At 35.5% G+C, this 24,498-nt stretch overlaps 2 protein-coding genes across 2 annotated transcripts in view; one reads left to right on the top strand and one right to left on the bottom strand.

The window, feature by feature from the left end:
- The first annotated feature begins 309 nt into the window (after positions 1 to 309).
- Positions 310 to 17,579, top strand: LOC132545749 (trafficking protein particle complex subunit 10-like). The gene is made up of 22 exons (XM_060209438.1): positions 310 to 362; positions 1,202 to 1,283; positions 1,935 to 2,067; positions 2,875 to 3,068; positions 4,474 to 4,669; positions 5,317 to 5,431; positions 6,005 to 6,252; positions 6,609 to 6,755; positions 6,960 to 7,071; positions 8,285 to 8,385; positions 8,903 to 8,994; positions 9,279 to 9,419; positions 9,648 to 9,751; positions 9,998 to 10,500; positions 10,880 to 11,021; positions 11,618 to 11,844; positions 13,088 to 13,188; positions 13,623 to 13,746; positions 14,283 to 14,447; positions 14,590 to 14,776; positions 16,213 to 16,323; positions 16,676 to 17,579. The coding sequence occupies exons 1-22, from the start codon at positions 338 to 340 to the stop codon at positions 16,855 to 16,857; spliced, it is 3,432 nt and encodes a 1,143-aa protein (XP_060065421.1). The 5' UTR covers positions 310 to 337; the 3' UTR covers positions 16,858 to 17,579.
- A 918-nt stretch (positions 17,580 to 18,497) lies between these two features.
- The window catches only part of LOC132545753 (pyridoxal kinase-like), a 17,324-nt gene continuing 11,323 nt past the window's right edge, over positions 18,498 to 24,498 (bottom strand). Inside the window, exons 9-10 of the mRNA XM_060209442.1 lie at positions 23,335 to 23,401; positions 18,498 to 21,637 (exon numbers count right to left, since the gene is read on the bottom strand). Of these exons, the coding sequence (XP_060065425.1) occupies positions 21,525 to 21,637; positions 23,335 to 23,401 (180 nt within the window). The 3' untranslated portion in view covers positions 18,498 to 21,524. The remainder of the gene's footprint in view (positions 21,638 to 23,334; positions 23,402 to 24,498) is intronic.

The following is a 24,498-nucleotide window of genomic DNA, read 5'->3' as shown; positions in this document are numbered from 1 at the left end:
AACAACGTCAACGTAGTTGAGTTTCTTAGTTATTGAGTCTTTCTTATGGTGAGAGATAAACATACAAATAACTCAGATTTGTTACAGTGGTATGTATTTAGCTTCGTATTAACGCGGATTGAAACTCCCATTTTGGAAATAAAGGAAACATTGGATAAACAATGTGATAAGAAAATTTTGTTTGGTGCATGTAGGTCTAGATATTATGATTAAGTGAGTCATTTTTGTTTCGTGGTTAAAAAAACGAAACTGCGGCTAATTCTCCTCGAAAGCAGACGAAAAAAATGGAGGCGGACTGAAGAACCACTTGAATGTTATCAGGGTGCCGTGTTCCATCATGGAGACAAAACCCATCGTTACAAGTGATTATTTAACAAGACAATACATTTACTATCATAAGAAAACGACATATCGTAATGCAAATTGTTATCTGTATGTTTTTGATTGTGATCAATAATGTAAACAACTTCATCAGCATTTGCCAGTTTGCCTGTGAGCATCTCTAAGCCTATTTTATTTTTCATCCGAAGACTTAAAAAACTGCGTAATATAAAGGTGTATCCTTAAGATAAACGCTGAAAATAGTTTTTATGTACTACGGTAATTAAACCGGTTTGAAACATACTCTTAAATTCAAGGATGTTTCTGAATAAAAAAAAAGAACACGAAGTGATATTATTGAGCAATACAAGTACTGTACTGTATTTGAACCATAACATGAGGTTTAGGAGGCTGCTTATCTGCCATTTGATATTTAGTATTTGATGCTATTGAGCAAAGAGCAATGCCTGCCACAAGTCTCTTGCCATGTATTTAAAACTGCTGGCATTTTTGGAGCAGGACATGATTGTAAAAACTTTCAGGATTCATTAAGCATGTCACATTACCCACCTTGCAAGCTGCACTAGATCTCAATTGGTAAACTAAACCCAGATGATAAAATCAATAGACTAAATCTTGAAAATGCTTTTTCAAATTAGAAATATGAAATGAAAGAAAATAGTAAAAATTGACTGGATTTCAGACGTGATAATAAAACAAAATGGGAGCCTCAATCCATACATTAGCAATTTCTCTCATTGGCAAAGTAATTTGACTTTTTATGTGTAAGAACAACAATTTTTTCATAGCTCACACTATGTACTGGACATACAAACAAAATCTTTATATTTTTTAAACAGTTTTCAACTTTTGTTCACAGGTCATGGAAATCAGGTTCTGTTCTCTTCATTACATTCTGCTCTCCTGCAAGGATTACCAAGGGAGCCTACAGAATGGAGGAGGTATTTTTATACTGATTTGTCTATATTATTTCAGCTTGTTACAATATAATCTGTTAAAAAGCAAATTATATATAATGTGTAAGATGCATATGAACAAATTTTCTTCATAATATAAAAAGCACACATCTATATATTCACAAGTACTAATTGGCAGGTAAGCTGTTCAAGGAAATATCTTTCAAAAAAAAGTTTCCCCAAGACATTGCTTCTAACCATTCAAATGTCCTATGTCTGTTGTCCACCACTGTCTGTCAGTAAGCAATTCTTGTTATTTATTACTGAGAAGTACTGGAAAAATATTTTTCAAACTTCACACATAGGTTCTGGCTTGGGCCCATGTTGTGCCTCCTGATTTTGGGACTGATCAGAAAAACAAAGTGGCTGACAGTCTTGGATTTGGTAGTTAAAGATTATCATCACTATTTCTTAAAAAGAGTTTTCAAATTTCATATACCTAGGAGCAAAGAGAAAGAAGATAAAAGAAGGGAAATGCGAAAGCCCTCTGAGATCTCTTACCTCTTTACATCTTGTTCAACAAGTGCAAAGTAATTGTAAATTTGAGTTGTTTTAATGTGCATGCATGATTTAGTTATTACACTGAATTTAGCAATTTGTTTTAAACAAGTTGACATGTATGTATTTTGTGTGCAGATCCTATGGTCGACCTCCGAAAACTGTCCAGCTGGAGGCCAGCTTTGTTCCTTTTGATGAAGATATTCTCCCCCATGAGAAGGACAAGACACTTGTTAGCCGACCTTACTTTCACATATTTTGGACAGATTGTGTAAGATATAGGTCCTTTTAAGGATATACATGTATAAGAACTGTAAAATGAAAGTTCCACTGATCATTGAAAGATAAATCCAAATCCACATAATACTTGATAAAATCATTGTCTTGAGGGAATTTCCCTTGCTCCATTGGTAGAGGGCTGACTCGTTGGCCAGGGTTGAGGATTTGTTCCCTTTCAGAGTTTCAATATCTTGTTATATTTGGTGCATTTCACCGTTCCAAGTTCAAGTTAGAGGAAACTGATTGGCTTCTTTGGAGCTAATTTCCAAAAAATTTGTAGTGTTCTGTTTTTTTGAGGTTCTACTCTATAATTTTGTACTGCAGTAATTTTTGTAGGAATTTTTCTGGTAAGTGCAGAACACTGTGTCCAAAATTTAGATGAGTCCCTTTACTCACAAATTGAGTGAATCCAACAGGAAAGTCATGTGTCCAGAACTCACATATCTGAGTCCCAAACATCCATGATTGTAGTGTTAATGTCTGTCCCTTTAAACAAGTTCTGCTCTAAGATGCACATTGTTATTGAAATAACAATGATATACAATACATGTACAATAATAGTCAACTGTGCTGTTCTGATTTAAAAATAAAGAGGTGATAACACATACATCTTATGTCAAAGTTTACAAATGTAATAAGGCTTATTGACAAAGCAGAAGCAAACTTTTTGTATAAAGAATTTTAAGTAATGCAATATTGCTGGATAGACTTTACTTCTGAATATTTAATTCTTATCAATGTTGATATCCTTACAAATGGTACATTACATTCAGTCTGATAACTTCTGTTTTGTTCTCAGGACCTTGACACATACAAACAGTCTGTGAAGGAAGAGTTGATGGAATGGCACACTGCACTTAAGAACAAGAACAACCCAGACTGGTTGATTGCAGTTGTCGTTAATGATGAAAGCAAAATCAAGTCCAAACTACTGCCGCGATCCTCTGTCATTGATAAAGTCAAGAATGACTTCTGTAGCAAACACCCAGACAGGTATCATTTTCAGAGCTTATCATTGTTACAGATATAATCAAGATCGGTCCATTGATATCAACAAAATTATATTAATGTGGTATTTATTGAACCAATAGATAAATGACAACAAAGGCGAGGGGAAGTATCAGTGGACATCCTGAATTATTAATGGTATCAACAAACAGACGTATGACTGTTATAAGTTATAAGTGGTCACACATTTCACCGTAAGCCAGTTCTAAGTGGTCACACATTTCACCGTAAGCCAGTTCTAAGTGGTCACACATTTCACCGTAAGCTAGTTCTAAATGGTCACACATTTCATCGCAAGCCAGTTCTAAATGGTCACACATTCCACCGTAAGCCAGTTCTAAGTGGTCACACATTTCACCGTAAGCCAGTTCTAAATGGTCACACATTCCACCGTAAGCCAGTTCTAAGTGGTCACACATTCCACCGTAAGCTAGTTCTAAGTGGTCACACATTTCACCGTAAGCTAGTTCTAAGTGGTCACACATTTCACCGTAAGCTAGTTCTAGGTGGTCACACATTTCACCGTAAGCTAGTTCTAAGTGGTCACACATTTCACTGTAAGCCAGTTCTAAGTGGTCACACATTCCATCGTAAGCCAGTTCTAAGTGGTCACACATTTCACTGTAAGCAAGTTCTAAGTGGTCACACATTCCACTGTAAGCCAGTTCTAAGTGGTCACACATTCCACCGTAAGCCAGTTCTAAGTGGTCACACATTCCACTGTAAGTCAGTTCTAAGTGGTCACACATTTCACCGTAAGCCAGTTCTAAGTGGTCACACATTTCACCGTAAGCTAGTTCTAAGTGGTCACACATTTCACTGTAAGCCAGTTCTAAGTGGTCACACATTTCACTGTAAGCCAGTTCTTAGTGGTCACACATTCCACCGTAAGCTAGTTCTAAGTGGTCACACATTCCACCGTAAGCTAGTTCTAAGTGGTCACACATTCCACCGTAAGCTAGTTCTAAGTGGTCACACATTTCACTGTAAAGTCAGTTCTAAGTGGTCACACATTCCATTGTAAGCCAGTTCTGAGTGGTCACACATACCATCGTAAGCCAGTTCTAAGTGGTCACACATTCCACCGTAAGCCAGTTCTAAATGGTCACACATTCCACCGTAAGCCAGTTCTAAATGGTCACACATTCCACCGTAAGCCAGTTCTAAGTGGTCACACATTCCACTGTAAGCCAGTTCTAAGTGGTCACACATTTCACCGTAAGCCAGTTCTAAATGGTCACACATTCCACTGTAAGCCAGTTCTGAGTGGTCACACATTCCACCAATACATAATGAATCTCTGAATACATTAAAATATTTCTTATAATGATGTAGAATTGGATACTCTAGCCATTCAGCTGTCTGTGGAACAATATGTTTCTGTTTTCAGATGTATCGTCTTGAATGAGCCTCTTAAACTGGACTCTAAGAGTCAGGAATCATGGAATGGCTTTCTAGGTCGCATGAGAGGACTGATGTTACAGGCATTTAGTAGACACCTCAGCAAGTATGAGGAAAACATGAGGAGCCTGAGAGAAAAACGAAACGAACCTGGCTGGGACTTTGTTACCTTTTTCCTTGTTCAGGTGACAAAATGATAACATTTTTGATGATGTCTTTTCCAATACTACACTAATGTGAAGGTTAATTTGCCTGTTAATTCAGTTTTAGAAGATTCTGTCAATGATCTGTTCTTCCCATTGTTTACTTTCATTTCACAATGGATGTGATTTTATTGAAATAGAAATATCAAGTGAAACCTATATAAACATGTATTTGGCAGAGTCTAAAAAGCTAGTGTGCTAAACCAGGCATTATTTGGAGGGGGTCTTATTGGTGATCATAGATTTATTGTTGGTAAACAAAATCACTTATGCATGAACTGTCAGTTTGCATCATAAAATTTTTTTCATCTTTGACACTTACATCTACGGTTAACTGTTGACCTACTTCACAGTCCTGCAGCTGGACTAAAAGAATACTAAAATGATATAAAGTTATTGTTAGATCACAACTTTATGTACACCTTGATTGAATGATGTGTTAATACCATCAGAAGTTAATAGGTTTTATGTGATATGGGTCTGCACAATAATACTTTAGTATTGAATGTTTGGTCAATATGTTATATAGGATGTTCTATTTATGTTGTGTTACAGGAGGAGTTGGGGTTTATGTTTGAGATGCTTGTTTGTGTATGATGATAGAATGTTTTAATTATGTTGTGTTACAGGAGGAGTTGGGGTTTATGTTCGAGATGCTTGGTCTGTATGACGATGCTCTGATCCAGTATGATGAGTTAGATGCCTTGTTCTCACAGTTTGTCCTGACACAAGCTACCACTGGAAGTAAGTGTTATATCTTTGTTTGATTTATAACTTGACAGTATCTATAGAGGAGATATATGGTTCCCCCAGAGATCACATTAAATAGTGTCCTTTTTTTGATAAATAATGATAAAACAATAAGAAATAAAGGCATTGTCCATAGACTCCATACAGTTCTGTTTGTATTTGATTATCATGTTATTTAAAAGTTCCATTTAATTTTTAAAAAATTCAGAAAACAAAAAGTACTAATGTTTTATCAAAATTTCAACTTAACAACATATTACAAACAAGACTAAGATGAAAATGATGAAAATAATATCTCAAACTCAGAAATTCTGTTTTCTTTAAGTTTATAGGTGTGTGATATATTTAATCGATGCTCATACAGTTTAGCATATGTTAGTGAAAGGAAACAATCAGAAATTGAATTTGGGAGAAAAATAAACAGGACACTGACACTTTCCAGCCTAATTATTCCACTGCTGTTTTTCTTATTCTGATTATCATACAGACATATAAATACTAGATTTCATGTGAACTGCTAATAAACAGTATCTACACTTATCAAGAAAAGAATATTTTCTATTACAGAAAAAGCAGCATGGATGTCTAAATTCACAAAGGACTGTAACTCATGGGCAGGGCTGTCATTAAGGAAAGCTATAAACCATGACAAAAGGGACAAGGTCAAACATAACGAGGCCACTCTGCTTGATTTCCGTAACTATTTGTTCTCCCGGCAGTGTGCTCTTCTCTTCCTGTTGGGAAAACCTTGGGAGGTAGCACAACGGGCTGTCAACTTCCTCCACCAGACCATACAGGAAGTCAACACTCTCAAGGTGGATACATACTAATGAACACCTCACTGTTTTGTTTGTTTAGATCCCTATTTGTAAAGTTACATTTGAATTAATAACGTATTCTAAGAAGCATAAAAAGCTTTCAGGATTAGAATGTGTTTTTGAGAAAAACACTCTGATAAAACATGCTGCCTCCATTTTATTAGGCCCTACTGTTTAAGAAATATTTGATGCGGGAGTGTCCAGAATATTTGATGCTCACTTGAGACTTGATAAAGTGTAAAGACGTGATTTCATTTACAAACATAGTGATTACAGAAGTGGGTATTCTTTTAACAGAATTTTATTATAATTATTATGTTGACTCTTATTAGTCATGTTATTGTTGGTGATAGGTGGTGATGCCAGAGGCAGCTCTGGACTGTTGGGTATTCCTCAGCTGTATGGAAATCCTACAGACATGTGAAAAACACACTGATTCTTCACAGATGGAAGCCTACTCCTTATACACTGCTAATCTTCGTGACTATACAAGGCGAAAGGTAACCTGGTTTTAGTGATGTTAGAAATCTTATTTTCATTACATACATGGTATAAGTGTGATAGAAGAATCAAAATTAAAATGAAGGTATGAAGATTTTTGTAATTTTTTAGATTAGATAACATAGATTGAAGTTGTAATACCAAGGTGGATTGCCTATGTAATTCTAAAAATTGATTGATGGTAACCGATGTTGTGGTGTTAGCTTTACAGTATAGGTGAGATGTGTGGACTGACACCAGATGACACACCTTCCTCAGAGCAGCTGACCATGGTGCTAGATCTGACATCAGGCATGGGTATAGAGGAAGACACAGGTTAGTTTATATCAGAGAGGAAACACCAATTAACGTATTGTGTATTTGTAGAGGGTACCAATTACAGGCCGAAAATCAGGTCTTATCAATGTCAAAGTCAGAACTCTGAAACATTTGGCTTCATACAACTTTAAAAATAAATTTGTTTTGAGCTTGATGCTGTTTAGATTCACCTTGTAGGACATATTGTATCATACGTATTGTGTGATCTTCAGGTATTAGGGGTGCAATGTGAAGAAATTTAAACATTGATACAACATGAGTATTGGAGATCCTTTACCTCTTCACAAAGTTATATGAGTTTCTGTCCACAGGATTTAAAATATAGATACAAGGTGTATTGCTTAAATCTGGTGAAGGACAATTGAAGCCTAGGCAACAGCGGAGGAAAATGTGTCCTTTGTGCATTTGGGGTGCTGCTTACTTGGTTTGAAATCATTTTCATGAGAGTGGCCTGGTTCTACCACGGTGACATATTGCATTAGATATGCATGCGACAAGAATTGTAACTGACTGGGATGTAGTTTTATATTTCATACATTGTGTGGATTAGTCTTAATCAATGCAATTTTTAATATACCTACTAGGTTTTGCATTCTTTACAAAGTATAGCATTCTGTTTCTCCTATATCAATGGGTTTTCCTACTGGGCGCCTTTTGGCGGGTGTGAACTTTATTTTTTAATTTATGGAAGTTGTCATCAACACATATTTGGCTAAATTTATACTTATGTCTACTTATTTCAATACCAATGTAACCATAGCCATTTGTACTTTTTGTTTTGTTTTTGTTTTTTGTTCTTTTGTCTGGAATAGCTAGTGACAATATTTGATGCAAAGCACCCATACATTTGTGTGTCCATCTTGCTCTAGGGTTTATAGTCAACAACGCCTGATCGTAACATAAACCAAAAGTTGCCGAGATTAGAAACTTGGGTAAACATCATGATTTTTACCAAAAGTAATAATTTACACTCCAAATACTTTAATATCAGAAGAACATGGAAGATAGGATTTGAAAAAAGGAAAAAAAAACATGTTGTGTTACAAGTTTGTTTTTATACAGTACACTTTGTTGTGTAATTCTTTTTTCTTTTTCTTTTTTTTGATAGAAGTGATCAATACAAAGAATAGAACACAGACAAAACTATTATCAATTGAAATACCAGATGTAGTGATATTGATTTGTATGTTTTTGATTTTCATTTCAACAGAGGAAAATTACTCTGGATCAAACAGATCTGACTCACCCCGCCCCAGGGACAAGCTGAGGGAAGCATTATCATCTAATGACACATTCCAAAAAATATTTCTGGTATGACATACTTTGCATCTTCAACAGCATCAGATTTAAAGTGAAATCATTAATTTAGTTTAAACTTTAGTCTATAACTAATTCTATTAGTCTCGTCCAGTGTTTACTTGCTGCAGGTCAGATAGTCGATCTGTTGTCAATTTGTTAGTATCTTGTGGGATTACAGAGAGTAATATGCAAGTATTATCTCTCATATTCACCCAGACAAAGCCCTGATTCTTGATTCACTAATAATTGCATTATGTACAATGAATCACATATACCAAGGTTACCTGAGGGTGGTAACTGTTTATTGTTCAATAAGCTTTGCTTAGTTTAAGATATATTAGAGTATGTTACTTTTATATCCTAACTAGGAAAAGTAAAAATATTAAGAACAGATAAAGAATTCTCTATAAATGCAATGGCATGCTATAATGAAAATATTTATCTGGAAATTCATGTTTACTGCTGTAAAATATTGTGGCAAATGTCGTTAATTTTGTTAATTGATTTATGATCACCCTATCAATTTTAGGAGCTGTCTGAATTGACCATGGGAACCTTTAAACATATAGGAAGGTTTAGATCAGCAAGACTCATCGGCAAGGACCTGGCTGATTTCTATATGTTAGTTCACTAAGTCTTTAATTTCAAATTTCCTCCTGTTTAGCATATACATTTATGAAATATTTCTAAATTGATGTCATTTGAAACTTTAAATAATGGGACATCCTCATTGCTGATGAAAAAATATTATTTCAGCTCACCCTATTATTATAAATCTATGATATATATGTTCTTCATAATGAATAGGCCAGTATATTAAAGAAGTTCAACACTGGCTGTGATTCCAATGTATAAGTCTCATTCTTTATCATTTTCAATCATGCAATTATTCCTGACTGTAATAGGCGCCTTGGAGAGGCTCAGAAAGCTGAGAGCTTTTTGGTGGATGCTATGAAGAGCTACCAGCGTGAAGGATGGCATGCTTTAGCTGATGGGGCTCTGTTAGAACTTGCCAAGTGTCAGAAGCTGCAAGACATCGATCATAAGTATCTTTGTACATATCTATTGGTTAGCATTGAAAATTCATAAACCATATAGCAATATTGAATCATCAATGCACTGCTTTCTAGATAAAACTAAGTTCTTAATTGATAAGGTTGGTTTACTTAAAGAAAGAAAATCCCAGGGGTTAGACAGAGTCAGTCTAGATTATACATCTGGTTTTCTGTTTGTGTTTGATTAAATTCTTGATATATCCTTGACCTATATACAAGATACATTAAAACCTGCTGTAGCATAGCCAGCAGTACAAACTTGCCTGCAGATGTCCGACAGACCCACCTGCTTGATATCATGGAAACTGCTTCCAAAAGCCAAGGTAAAGGATAGTTACAATCTGTTATTTATACAGAATATTGACATTATCATAAAATGAATAAATGGAAGGAGATATCGTGGGCATGTCACTAAATGTTACTTTAACCATTGTTAAAAAACATCTACAAGTTGCCAAATATATATTGTAATTAGCAAAGTTTGATAACATTAGCATCACAGCAATTTATTTAATTCTAATTAACATCATTGTGTTACAACAGCCATCAAATAATTATTTGAATTGCAGACACATCATTTACGTTGAAGTTATCATCATTATTCCACATTGCTGAAGTGACAGTATTGACCCCAAAGATCATAGTAGACCAGGCGTTCCAGGTAGAAGTGATTCTCATCAACAACACACCAAGTGATATTCAGTGTGACAGTTTAAAAATTTCTTTAAAGAAGACGAATAAGTCTCCTAAGCTATTGTCTCAGAAGACAGCAGTGTTCAGAACGGCCAGTAATAGTAGTGCTAAAGAGGCTGTGCCTAACTTTAACCCTGTAGCACAGCAAATCACTAGTATATTAAACGTTCAAGCGCATTATGAGGGAGCTCCACAACGGCCAAATGCAGCTGGCATTGTGTGTATTAACACTCATGAGGTGTTACGCCGGGCAGACAGTTCAGGGCGAGCAACAAACCCTACTGATTCATCAAAGGACTATGATGATTTCACCAACTACGCAAGTTGTGTTGATGTTGTTATCAAACCCGGAGAAAACAGATTGATATTTGAACAAAAGGTAAGTAATTTCTTTATTGTATATATATAGTACCTCTAGTACCTGATATATTCATTTCCTAATATCATCAGACAACTTTTTTCTATCATAAATACACTTTGTAGTCATTAATTTGCTATAATTTCTATCATTCAAGCAAACTGTCATGACTGTTATCAAATTAATTCAAACACTTGCAAAATAACAAAAAAAATATTGGGGTAAATTTGTCTACTTGATTTAAGAAAAATAGAAAACAGAACTGATTTTACAGTAGTTAAAATCCAGGGAGAATAGAATACAGTTTGTAAATTACCTGAGTGTGTTGTATATTGTAATAAGGATATAAATTTCTGTTATTTAGTACATGACTAGCTTATGAATCATTGATATTTATCAGAATACAAGTGATGGTCACTACAAACTGGGACAACTGTGGGTGAAAATCAAAGGTATGGACTTCATTAAGTATTTGGAGGCAGATCAGTTCTTCCTTGTTCAACACGATGATCCCAGCTGTGATGTGATCCCTGTAAATGGAGGTAGGTTGGATGGTCAGGTGGCACTGTGGTAATATACCCCTTTTACCTAGCCATCAGGATTTGATTCCCCAAATAGACATGAAAGGGCAGGGGGTCACTGGCTCAATCAGGTAAGTCTCCTCATGCCCTTCCATCCATGCTAACAATAACGATTAGTAAATTTTCAATTTAACTTGTTTCCTAATAGTTGCAAATCACATGAAGTTTATATTGACAGAGGTAGGTAGGAGGGGTATGGAAATATTTAATGGACTCTTTCATCAGCTGATATGCACATCTCTCACATAAAATAGAAGGTATAGGTAAATGGGAGATCTGAGGTATCTAGCTGCCAATTTTTATATTCATCTTTGTGCCACCAATCATTAACATCCATACGTGTAAGTGTTCGTCTACCCATGAATGCTTTATCAAGCTAGTGACATTTACTTCATTTCAAAATTTGCCTTTGAAATTTAAGATAATGTGTGATATGTTTCACTTTTATGACCATTCTCCAAAGACTAAAGTTACAGCTCATACATCAAATTCTAAATATTTGTTTTGAAACTTCCTTGTGATGCAGACAGTAAAGTTCTATATTGATCTTCCTACAGAAAAGCTGGTATCAGGTATACAACAGTGGGTAGAGCTCACACTGGACCCAGGTAGTTTTGTACTGAAGGAAGGGGACGAACTGACCTACCTCACCTCGGATGGTCTGACTTTATGTCAGGAAGAAGAGGAGACAACTCTTCAGGTGTCAAAGATTACAGAGCTTGGACATGCAGTCTTCAGGATCCTTATGTTCCATGACATCTACACAGTTGACCGCAACGCTGAGGTCTCAAGAATAATTTATCAGTGATTTTGATGTTGCTGTAGCCACTTGTTAAACTGTCAAAGATGATTAAACATAGCCCATGAAATACTGATTTGGAGGGGAAACATATCACTGTACCACTAACTTCAAAAAGTCCAAATGTAGCTCTCATTATGACATGAAATTCTGCTTTTACTTTATGTTCATTAAGGCAGAAATAATATGGCTGACAGATGGCCATCTTGGATTTTCACAGTTAGAATTTGTTATAACAATTTCTGGAGAATTAGGGTCATTCTCAGATTTCTTTTCTAACTTCACTTTGGTCCCTTTACTTAAGCATTGTCTATTTTGATCAGTGAAACAAAAAGTCTGAGAGGCAGCCATCATTATTTTGACTGTTAATATCAACCTACCTCTAAGATGATGAGTGACACTATGTCACACAACTCAGCAAGGTGTACATTGGTCAAGCTGTAGAAACAGACATGTTTTCACTGTTATAGTCTGATCATACACTACACCTGATGTTCACAACATATTATAGACTTGCCCTGTAAGTTGTATGTTCTAAACGTGAATTACCACAAAAATATGGATTACTTCACCTGTCAACACAGCATTTATAAAAGAGAAGATATTAGGAAAGAAGGGAAAAGATCCAACTTAAGAAAAACTTAAATCAATTGTACAAAAGTGTGCACCAACATCCCTGTGGGATCTTTTGTTTTGTACTTATGAGATTATATACAGTAGCAGAATGGTACCTTTCCTTCATAAAGGAAATTTCATATTGCAAAACTGCTACAAATTGTGTCTTTAACATTCACAGCACGAAGGATTGCATGAAGTCTCTAATGTTAAGACATTTATTGTTGTCATTGAAATCGTGCCCGTCATGTTGACCTGTTACTATTTTAAAAGTATATCTCAAAACCATAACAGATCGGAGCATGGAATTTCATAGTTTAGTTTAGTTTATTACCAGTGCAGGGTGTTACGATCCTCTATACCGGTCTCAGTGATACAATGATAATGTTTAGATCCAGGAACTACAGAATTTCGGCTTTATAATTATATACCAGTTCTCGATTTTCCCAGTGTTCATCTAATCTATTTTTGAAAGAGTTAACTGTTACAATATTTCATATCTCATTATAAACATTTTTTAGTTAAGTAGATTGTTATATCTGGCTTTATATTCATAATTCATGTTAATAAATTTACCTTTTTCTGTTCTTTATTTTTTTTTATTTATTTGTAGATACGTCTTGAGTGTGATGTATTCCCTGATCCTGTCTGTTGTTCTCTAGTGTTTTCCTGTCCATTCCACATTACACACAAACTACACACAGCTTCAAATAGGTTTGTATACCGATACATATCCATGTAGCAAGTTGGAAGGTAAACTATTTAATAAGCATCAGAAAACTCCATGTAGTAAATGACCGTCTTTTGCTTGTGCCACCCTTTATAAGGCCAAACTCATCTTGACAGTCCATACCAAGGCACAGCTTCTGTTGTTTTTCCATTGTCAATGGAAAGTTTAAGGTGGAAAAGTAAGAAAAATTTTCATTTTTGCCATATACATTACGTGTGATATTTTTATTATACTTTCTGGAAATGTTTACACCAGAAACTAACTTGATATTTGATAATAGCAACTTTTTTTCATGAATATTTAAAAAGCAAATTTACTTTTTTTTGTTGTAAAATTTGTTTAAGCAACATTTGATTAGATGTGAGAATATGAACTCTGACCTTTTGGCTATGTACTTTGATATTGACTTTCTCTGTAGGAAATACCTACAGATACTGGTCCATGGCAACACTAGGGAGGACTTCACACTAGTCACACCCAACCTGACTGTCGACTCACCGGATATAGAGCTCCTGTCTCTCAACAAACCCAATCAAGAATTGGTAACACTTTCTCCTTTACAATCATCATCTACCATGTCTAGCCAGCAAATAAAGATAACTCACCATGCCATGTATGAAAATTATGAGTATGAAAGTACAAGTTGAAAACTTATTGAATTCATGAACATCAAATATTTGTGATTATAGCATATAGACATTTTCTTACCATCCACAATGAATTTAGGATAGAAGAAAGCCTTGCCCAGTAACTGGCACCAAGGGTGTCCATCCTTCTTGTGTTTAAGTTTGCAGATTTTGTATCTTTTAACAGCAAAGACACTTCTAACTTCTTTTGACTTTAGTAGCATCAACCTTCTGTTCTTTTAGAATTAGGTGTATGTAACTGCATTTTTCATTTAATTAGTTTATCTTTATCATCTCCAAGTTTTCAAACCGATCTTTTTCAATTTTTTAAACACCATAATACAATCTTGTGTTTTTGTAAATGTCACTTTGATTCAGCTGTATCTCCTCTTGAATACTTCGTAATATAAATATCTGGTGAGTTCAGCAACAGTAAATTTTTTATTGATCAGGTGGTGAACCGTGACATGAATGTGTCGTACATGTGGCAGCTCAAATCTAACACCAGACACGTCATCAGAACTAACATTAGTTTCACTGCCACATTCCATTCCATGCTGGACCAGGAAAACAGGAGCAGACAACTCTCATATAACTGTAGTGTAGAAAACTTCTTGGTATGTATTTCATCTTTTGTGAATATCATAAAATTTGGTACATCAATCTTAAAGTTTTAGTGTTAAAGTGTTAAATGAAAAGTTGCTGTCAGCCAGAGCAATAATTGACCTGATCTTGTGTATTGTGATCCTGTGTCCACAGACCCTGTACACTGTGAAGACAACTGTATCGGCCCAGCCTGAGATGGGAACTTGTAAAGTTGGGGCCACTGCTACTCTTAGAATCCATATCCGGTCACATGATAAGGAGGATGACGAGGCTGATACGTCGCTTTCCTACCAGGTGCTACAGGACAGTAGTATATGGGTCCTGAGTGGTAAAACATCTGGTAGGTGTAACACACTATGTACTTCACTGTCCTACAGGACAGTAGTATATGGGTCCTGAGTGGTAAAACATCTGGTAGGTGTAACACACTATGTACTTCACTGTCCTACCAGGTGCTACAGGACAGTAGTATATGAGTTCTGAATGGTAAAACATCTGGTAGGTGTAACACACTATGTACTTCACTGTCCTACAGGACAGTAGTATATGGGTCCTGAATGGTAAAACATCTGGTAGGTGTAACACACTATGTACCTCACTGTCCTACAGGACAGTAGTATATGGATCCTGAATGGTAAAACATCTTGTAGGTGTAACACACTATGTACTTCACTGTCCTACAGGACAGTAGTATATGGGTCCTGAGTGGTAAAACATCTGGTAGGTGTAACACACTATGTACTTCACTGTCCTACAGGACAGTAGTATATGGGTCCTGAATGGTAAAACATCTGGTAGGTGTAACATTCATGTACTTCACTGTCCTACCAGGTGCTACAGGACAGTAGTATATGGGTCCTGAATGGTAAAACATTTAGTAGGTGTAACACACTATGTACCTCACTGTCCTACCAGGTGCTGCAAGACAGTAGTATATGGGTCCTGAATGGTAAAACATCTGGTAGGTGTAACATTCATGTACTTCACTGTCCTACAGGACAGTAGTATATGGATCCTGAATGGTAAAACATCTAGTAGGTGTAACACACTATGTACCTCACCGTCCTACCAGGTGCTACAGGACAGTAGTATATGGGTCCTGAGTGGTAAAACATCTGGTAGGTGTAACATTCATGTACTTAACTGGACCAGTGTTTATGTTGGAATACTACAAGAAATGAACTTATTAAAGTTTAAAAAATGAGGAAGATGATGTATTCCTTTTAAGAGATTTGGCTACGATTCATAATTCATAATTCTGTACTCCAGTCTAAAATGATGTTTATAGTTCACAGAGTTTTGTATTACTTGGCACACAGACCACAGGAATAGCTACTCCTCTTCCCTATAGCTTAGTCTGGTGAAAATGTTTATTTTGATGGAGGTCAGGTAACATGTACATGACATCAAAGTGTTACGTTGGTGATGGTGAGATTGCCTAGTTTGACATGCCATCAAGCTTATATTCAGAATTAACTGCAGATGTTAAATGTTTCTTTCACACACACACTATGTCAGTTTATGTAACACTTTGGCTTCACACGTGCCACGTGACCGATCACTCGTGCATAATCGTGGCTGAAACCTTTTTAACACATTTCTTTGATATTGATTTCCTATAAAATAGATTTGAATTCTAGTTCGACTGTTTTCCTTTGTGATTTTTTTTCTTGTAAACATATATATTACTTAAAATTTTATTTGGTTTCCTTTTAATGCTCATTTCTGTAACAGAGAAGTGGTATTTCTAGATGTATACAAATGTTTGTGTTGTAGGTGTGGTTCAGCTGTGTGAAGATATGACAGCTGAGATTCATCTCAATGTCATTCCACTTGTGTCTGGGCTGGTACCACACCCACTTGTACAAATTCTTAAGAACCAAGATGGTAAGTGTTCAATCTTCTCGACATGCTTTCAAGACACTTTGCCTGTATGAAATGCTATACTGTTAAAGAGGATGTTTCATTCCTGAGTCATTCGTGAAAAATGTTCACTCAGACTGAAAATCTTTTAATCTATATGAGTTGTCATTTCTTCAACTTTTCCAACAAATTACTCCTGTAGTCATAAATGAGTGGATTTTAACAATGTCTAAATAGATTTAAACCTTTAGAATCCTAGTGTAGATGAAGCAATTCAACCAAGCAAAGCCAGGTGACAGATATGAGCCACATTGGCCTGCAATTCAATTTACTGTCTTATAAATGTGTTAAAAATGTAGCATTGTTTTTTTTATAGATGTTTGGTTCAAGCAAGGAGATACCAAACTAGAGAACAAAAATGATGATGGCATTCCTTTGTCTAATCCAGAGAAGAACCTGGTAACATCGCGTTCTTTACCGTTCAGCCAAGGACAAGTGTATTATGCCAGTATTGCTCAGCAAGTTCATGTGTCACCAGATGCTGGAGACTCCAACTAAAATTTCTTATCATTATCCTTTACTTCAAGTTGTGAGAGGTTACACAGATCAGTAAACAAATTTATATACATAAATGCTGTATTCAACTTTTAAAAGTGCAGAGGGCTCACACATTAGGGCTCACACATTAGGTCTTACTTAGACAGGGGATAGGCTTATTACAGGACAATCAAATAGTATCACTTGATATTTTCAACTGCAAAACAATGGACTTGGGTAGCCTCACTGCTAAAAAAAATGGCATGTAACCATATGACATTTTCACTTCCTACCCAGGTTTTTGTCCTATGGTATTGAAACTTCATACACAGTTCACAGCTCTCATGTCTTGTAATAATTGTTCGGCGCATTTCCTGTGTAGCAAAAATTGAAGCCATGTTTCATCACAAAATCTCAGACATTTGTTCCTAATCATGACTCCTTCATTACTGAAGTATGGTGTAATAGTGACTACACCAATAATAAAAGTGCTTCCTAACCGCCAATAGTGATGGAATAAAATATCCTTATGATGCCATCGATGATGTTGTTAATATTTACACACTGAAGCAAATGGTTACAATATAATTTGTATGTCTACTGAAAGTGTCCTGGTATGTGTAATTGTAAATATCTGGAAGGTATGTTTGATTATACGAGAAGAAGAAAGTGCTTTGTATGTTTTTCATTTTAAGATAATTGTGGGACCATTTACTCACTATTTTGTGTTACCAGCCACTAGACTGTGATAATGTATTTAATTCAATAAATATTTTCAATAGTCATTAAAGCCTTTCAGTTGATTTTTTACTTGGCCTGTAAAAAAGGCTAAATGGCTTGTTGCTGTGGTAATACATCCATGCTGACTGTTCAGGTGTTTATCTTAATACACCAAGTCATTTAACAGACTTACACACGAATTAATTACCTCAATATAAAACTAGATTGCTATTTGATATATATAAACTGTATTTATGTTAATCAGATATCAAGTGTCCTGCATGGTAAGTAGCATGCCTCAGTCATTCTTAACTCTTGTCTTTTTTTAATGAAGTAAACTGTTGGATAACTTCTCAAGGTCACAGGACCAAACTACTCAAATTTGTTCAGATAGTCTTGACCTTCTTTACCATATCACACGTTGTATGCCCCAATGTCAAAACTGTTAAAAAAAGACTTGAGTCACCAAGATGGCCATGTCCTGCTATTAAGCCCCAATTATATTTTATCAAAAATCTATCTAGAGTGAGGAATAACTTATCTTTGCTTATTATAGGTCCCAAAATCATAAATCATCCAAAAGCCATCAGTAAATTCATAAAGTCTCAAATTTTAGACAAGATAACTAAAACAGGGCTTCAATTATAATCCTAAGTTAAATGGTACTGAACTTCTTGGAACCATATGCTGCTATGAAAATAAAATAACAAACATCCATTTTTTTTTTTTTTTTTTATTTTCAACATAGTATGGTTTCATACTGATGAAATAATACATTATAACATTTCATATGGTGTAATTAGCTCTGATTACTGATTAATCCATAGTGTTGTAGAAGTCCTGTTAATTCTAAAATCTACTATTCTTGTCACATTATATTAATGATAAGTCTATAGTGTTGTAGAAGTCCTGTTATTTCTAAAATCTACTATTCTTGTTGTAGAAGTCCTGTTATTTCTAAAATCTACTATTCTTGTCACATTATATTAATGATAAGTCTATAGTGTTGTAGTAGTCCTGTTATTTCTAAAATCTACTATTCTTGTCACATTATATTAATGATAAGTCTATAGTGTTGTAGTAGTCCTGTTATTTCTAAAATCTACTATTCTTGTCACATTATATTAATGATAAGTCTATAGTGTTGTAGTAGTCCCGTATTTCTAAAATCTATATGTGCTCCTTTGTTTGATTATGGTACCATAATTACGCACCAGGTCCAAGGAGCACGTAACAGCCTTATGTCTAAGATTGTCTAAAACTGTTTTTTGAAGTGTTGACTTACCTAGTAGAACTGATGTCATAAAAAGAGACATCATATGTGATTTACTAAACAAAAACTCTAGTTTAAGACAAGACATGATCCCCTGACCTGGTCTTTAAAAGCGACTTTAAAGAAGCTACTGACACAAAACTTCATTCAACAGAAGGATTGTTTCCTGATGTTTATGTCATATATGAAGTGACTCGTCTGATGCTTATGTCATATATGAAGTGACTCGTTTTCTGATGCTTATGTCATATATGAAGTGACTCGTCTGATGCTTATGTCATACTGTCATATATGAAGTGACTCGTCTGATGCTTATGTCATAAATGAAGTGACTCTAAAGTTTCATCATCATAAATAAAAGGAAGAATGCATTACCCGTTTTGAGTTGAAAAAGAATGGATAGATGATACCGACTGAAAATTAGCCAACACATAATACACTATTCTGCTTATGACATTGTTCTTTATAATAAAGAATTGTAAAATGCTTTTGACATGGATGTAAAAAAAAAACCTGTAATTATAAAAAATAAGAATCTGTAAATATAAATACATGTTTCCAAAGTATAACAATAAATAATACACATAGTTGTATAGAGCTGAACAAAGTGGTGAGGCCAAAACATTACACTGGTGTGAGGCCAAACCATTACACTGGTGTGAGGCCAAACCATTACACTGGTGTGCGGCCAAACCATTACACTGGTGTGAGGCCAAACCATTACACTGGTGTGAGGCCAAACCATTACACTGGTGTGAGGCCAAACCATTACACTGGTGTGAGGCCAAACCATTACACTGGTGTGAGGCCAAACCATTACACTGGTGTGAGGCCAAACAAGTTTCACTTGTCTACATTACACTGGTGTGATGCCTAACCATTTACACCTGTGTACATTACACTGGTGTGATGCCTAACCATTTACACCTGTGTACATTACACTGTGTGATGCCCAACCATTTACACCTGTGTACATTACACTGGTGTGATGCCTAACCATTTACACCTGTGTACATTACACTGGTGTGATGCCTAACCATTTACACCTGTGTAGTAAACTGGTGTGATGCCTAACCATTTACACCTGTGTAATACACTAGTGTGATGCCTTACCATTTACACCTGTGTACATTACACTGGTGTGATGCCCAACCATTTACACCTGTGTACATTACACTTTGTGATGCCCAACCATTTACACCTGTGTAAGTTACATTGGTATAAACCTGTGAAACTTTTTCAATTGAAATATGTAATTTGGAACATAAATTAGAATACTAACGAGAAATGATTTAGTAAATGTTGCCATACAGTTATAAGAGATGCAATAATTAATAACATCACTATGCCTTTTATGTCTATAGACCCTCAATACATTGTATAGACAGAACACACAGGGTCATGTAGCTGAATCTGGCTTTATATGTACCGTCACCAGAATGTCAAACCCTTAATAACCTATCCTCTTACAGCCATCATAAGATGTTTCAATATCTTCATTTACCAACATGTTCATTATTATTTCCAATTTTCAACTGCTCAAGCTCCTTTTGGCTTATACTGATTCAACCAACAAATGGATGTCTTAATTCACAGTGTATCTAGGCATTCAACATAACAAGTGTTCGTATAGAGACAGTTCAACTTCATTGTATTTGTTGTTTATATTTGATAGATGTGGCTGCCTTATTCCTCACAAACTAAAAACACCTGAACCAAATATGAGAAGCATCTCTGATAATACAATGGTAGAAATGTGACAGCATTCATTTCTGAATTACTAAATGCCTGTTGTTCATGACATAGTTGTCAAGGTAGGTTGCTTATGTCCTTGTAAATAAACCATAGCACAAGTGATAGTAAATATTAGTGACTCATAATAATTTCTTGGAATGCAATACAAGACAGAGATTGATAAGATCTGTTACCTGTAACTGAGCAAGATCGGGGTATCTCAGTGGAGGGCCAAGATCCTGTAAAATCTTAACCTCGGATAATGCCTCGGTTTGGATCTGTTATGTTACCAGACTGAGATACCCTGATTGCGCTCAGTTACAGGTTATAGATTTTTTTCTCGCACCTACAATTCTAAAAATGATTCAATATTTCACCAGAGTTTGGTGTATCCCGTGGGAGCCTCAAACTACCCACAAAGCCTCTTCACTTTTAAACAATGTTTGGATAGTGACACATAAACAATGTAGGCCACACTTACAAAAAATATTGCACATTTTACAGTGAAGACTTTCTATTTCATTTTGAATATGATTAATTAAATAGAATATCATTGAAATTTTAATGACATAAACTCTGTTTTTGTTAAAATGCATGTAGGTAGGTGCCACCTACACCTACACGTCAATAAATACACTGAAACCTATACAAATTCAGCGAAAACGCGTTTAAAGGGTTCTAGACAGATTGGGTGAGATAGAAAAATCTAAGATGGGTATTACATGGGATATCCCTGTATGAGGTGGGATATCAATGTATGAGGTGCGAGAAAAAAGAAATCATCCCCAAGTTAATTGTCTATCAGCTCTCGCATTTAAAAACAACCATCCTCAAGTCAACTATCTCTCACTTTTCACATATTCCAAATCCTAAAATTATAAAGCTTTCCCCACTGCACTCTTCCTAACTCTATAACATTGATATATGATATATAACAATTAAAACTAGGCTTCTACACGGGTCAAACTGGTACAGCATCAAATAAGATCTTTGGGTCCTCAATATCTGCCTTGCTCTGTATCAGCCTCAGCTCCATCTGTTCTGGGGTGGGTTTGTTTCCTGTACCGGCGAGACCTACATTACAAAAACACCACAGTTCAGACTAGTGTGTACACTAACAATGGGCTTGGCTTTGCTAGACCTGCAGCAAGGTGCTGCCAAGCCTGACATTATCCTCCCTGCCCTACTGTTGGTGGGAACATCAACACACTCATCATATATAAACCTTATCCTAGAAGAACAAGATATAAATTATATGTGTTTTTCATGGCTGATATTTGATGTGTGTAGGTATCAGGTATGTAGTTTCCGAGGTGTATCATAGAAAGGCTCACTAGCAAACAGTAAATTATGTAATTATCACCTTTTGAAATATTACCAAAAGCAAACGGCACAACTGGAACTCTGGCCTGACGTGTAATACAAAGTTTTAGAGAGATGTGGTGAATGGCTTTCAAGTTTAGTGTAGAAAACCTTGTAAAGAGTAACTTTTGTATTTCTGATGTTGTTTCCATGATAATGGAGAAAATGTTCAAAATGAAATCTCATCAATAGCAAAAGACTTAACAAAGGCACTATAACTAAATATGATACTTTCCACAATAATTTTTGTTTTGAAGAGCTGAACATTTTTCTAGTTGTAGTCCAGAAAAGCCCCTCTGATGGTTGGACAGAGTCCAATGTAAAATCCACTACAAATGCATGTGTAATAACAACAAACACCATAAGTCAAACTAGTGCATACAATAAAACAAACTCACAATGAATCATGTGTGTAAACTCAGGAACATAGTAACTATATATGTAGGCTGATTGGTCAACTTCTGATCGGCTCAACAGGCCCTCAAACATGTTACTGACCAATATTTTCTCATCCTCAATATTCCACTGTATATCAATACTTACCTATTAAGAAATCATTTATTTAAACTTCTCTAGAGTCACTGGTCACTAAACACAAGTAGCCACTGGTCACTAAACACAAGTAGCCACTGGTCACTAAACACAAGCAGTCACTGGTCACTAAACACAAGCAGTCACTTGTCACTAAACACAAGTAGTCACTGGTCACTAAACAAAAGCAGTCACTGGTCACTATACACAAGCAGTCACTGGTCACTAAACAAAAGCAGTCACTGGTCACTATACACAAGCAGTCACTGATCACTAAACACAAGCAGTCACTGGTCACTAAACACAAGCAGTCACTGGTCACTAAACACAAGTAGTCACTGGTCACTAAACACAAGCAGTCACTGGTCACTAAACACAAGCAGTCACTGGTCACTAAACAAAAGCAGTCACTGGTCACTAAACAAAAGCAGTCACTTGTCACTAAACACAAGCAGTCACTGGTCACTAAACAAAAGCAGTCACTGGTCACTAAACAAAAGCAGTCACTGGTCACTAAACAAAAGCAGTCACTTGTCACTAAACACAAGCAGTCACTGGTCACTAAACAAAAGCAGTCACTGGTCACTAAACACAAGTAGTCACTGGTCAATTATCACATGTAGTCACTGGTCACTAAACACAAACTTTAATTTGCTGCATATTTTTCTCATTTTTCACAGGATTATTGAAATGTACAAAGTTTGAAATTCAAAATAATGAAGATTGAAGATTCACCTGTAAAAAGTCCTGTATTGGGACAAAATTCAACAATCTGAAGCCTTACTGTATCATTACAACTGTTCTTAAATACCATACTAACAACCCCATTAATTATAACGTCTCTAAGTATAAAATACTGTAACAAGGTCACTACTCACTAAGTGCATGACCAACAGTCCTCTGTATTACTGCTTGGACAATTGACACAGTCTTCTCCAACGCAACCTGTAATATAAAGCTGAGAGTAAGCTAAAACTCTTCACTTTGATACAAATTAACATAGAAAACCAGCTTTAAGCATTAAACTGCATTATGATCACAAGAAGTCCTATGATTACATAAAGGACTGCAGACAAATTTTGAAAGAAAGGTAAATCTGTTGTGAGAGTATGTTCCTGATTAAAGGGGTGAGCACCTTTACATAGAATCAACACCTGATCTTAACTCCTTTGCAGATTTTGAGAACTACCGGTAATTGACAAAGGTAGATTTTCAGCAAGGGGCCCCATGGGCCTGTACTTGTCAATTGTTGTTTTATGCTGTGAGCCTCCAAGTGGGTGAATGTCTACTGTATTGATATCCAAACAACAGACATCTTGTTGAAAGACTATTTGAGTATATTGGACCACAGCTAAACAGAAAATTAGTGAAGGTCATATTACACACAAACAGCAATTGTCAGGCTTCATCTCTGGGAAGTTAACAGCTTTAAAGAGTCACTAGACAGTGAATGACCGCCATCACAAGATAAGATGGCTGTCTGAACATGTAAACTATTACTATAGAACAGTTGTTATCAGTCCGGTATTTCCAATATAATGAAAATGACATGAAATATATATTCTCACTTTCATAGGTTTACAAACAGCGACGGCAAATATAAGTACAGCAAATCAAAATTCCTGTTAAAAATGCTCCATTTCAAAATATGATATCATGGCATTGAGAATACACAAAATTCTGATAATGGTTTATATACAAGTGTAAACATTACAATGCCTTTCTGTACAATGTTAGTTTTAAAGCGGTACAAGATAAAAGCAGGTGCCCTCCATCATATATTTATTGGTTATTTGTAAGATTGATCTTCCATCCTCTTTTTCTCTTCTCTCGTTTGTCTTTTGTGTGAATATTTGTTGTAATAACAGGAGAATGAATGGTGAGGAAAACCTATTATAGAATTAAAGAATAATTTCTCAAGTGCTTTCTGACTCCATACATTATTGTGTTTACAATATTCAGATGTCAAAATCCAAGATGGCTGTCTGTAAGTCATCTTGTTTTTTCTAATCATTTAAAAAATTATCTAGAACAGTAATATG

Source organism: Ylistrum balloti, unplaced genomic scaffold (genome assembly GCF_031769215.1).
Source record: "Ylistrum balloti isolate Yb309-2 unplaced genomic scaffold, AGI_CSIRO_Ybal_v1 Utg369856, whole genome shotgun sequence".
In the NCBI taxonomy this organism is placed as follows: Eukaryota; Metazoa; Mollusca; class Bivalvia; order Pectinida; family Pectinidae; genus Ylistrum; species Ylistrum balloti.
This window is presented reverse-complemented; position numbering and strand designations above follow the sequence as displayed.

Excerpts from the sequence above, each read along its gene's own strand:
- LOC132545749 (XM_060209438.1), top strand. The coding sequence starts at position 338 with ATGGAGACAAAACCCATCGTTACAA. Across the intron at positions 5,432-6,004 it reads GACACAAGCTACCACTGGAA|AAAAAGCAGCATGGATGTCT; the intron begins GTAAGTGTTATA and ends TTTCTATTACAG. Across the intron at positions 9,420-9,647 it reads CTGCAAGACATCGATCATAA|ATACATTAAAACCTGCTGTA; the intron begins GTATCTTTGTAC and ends CCTATATACAAG.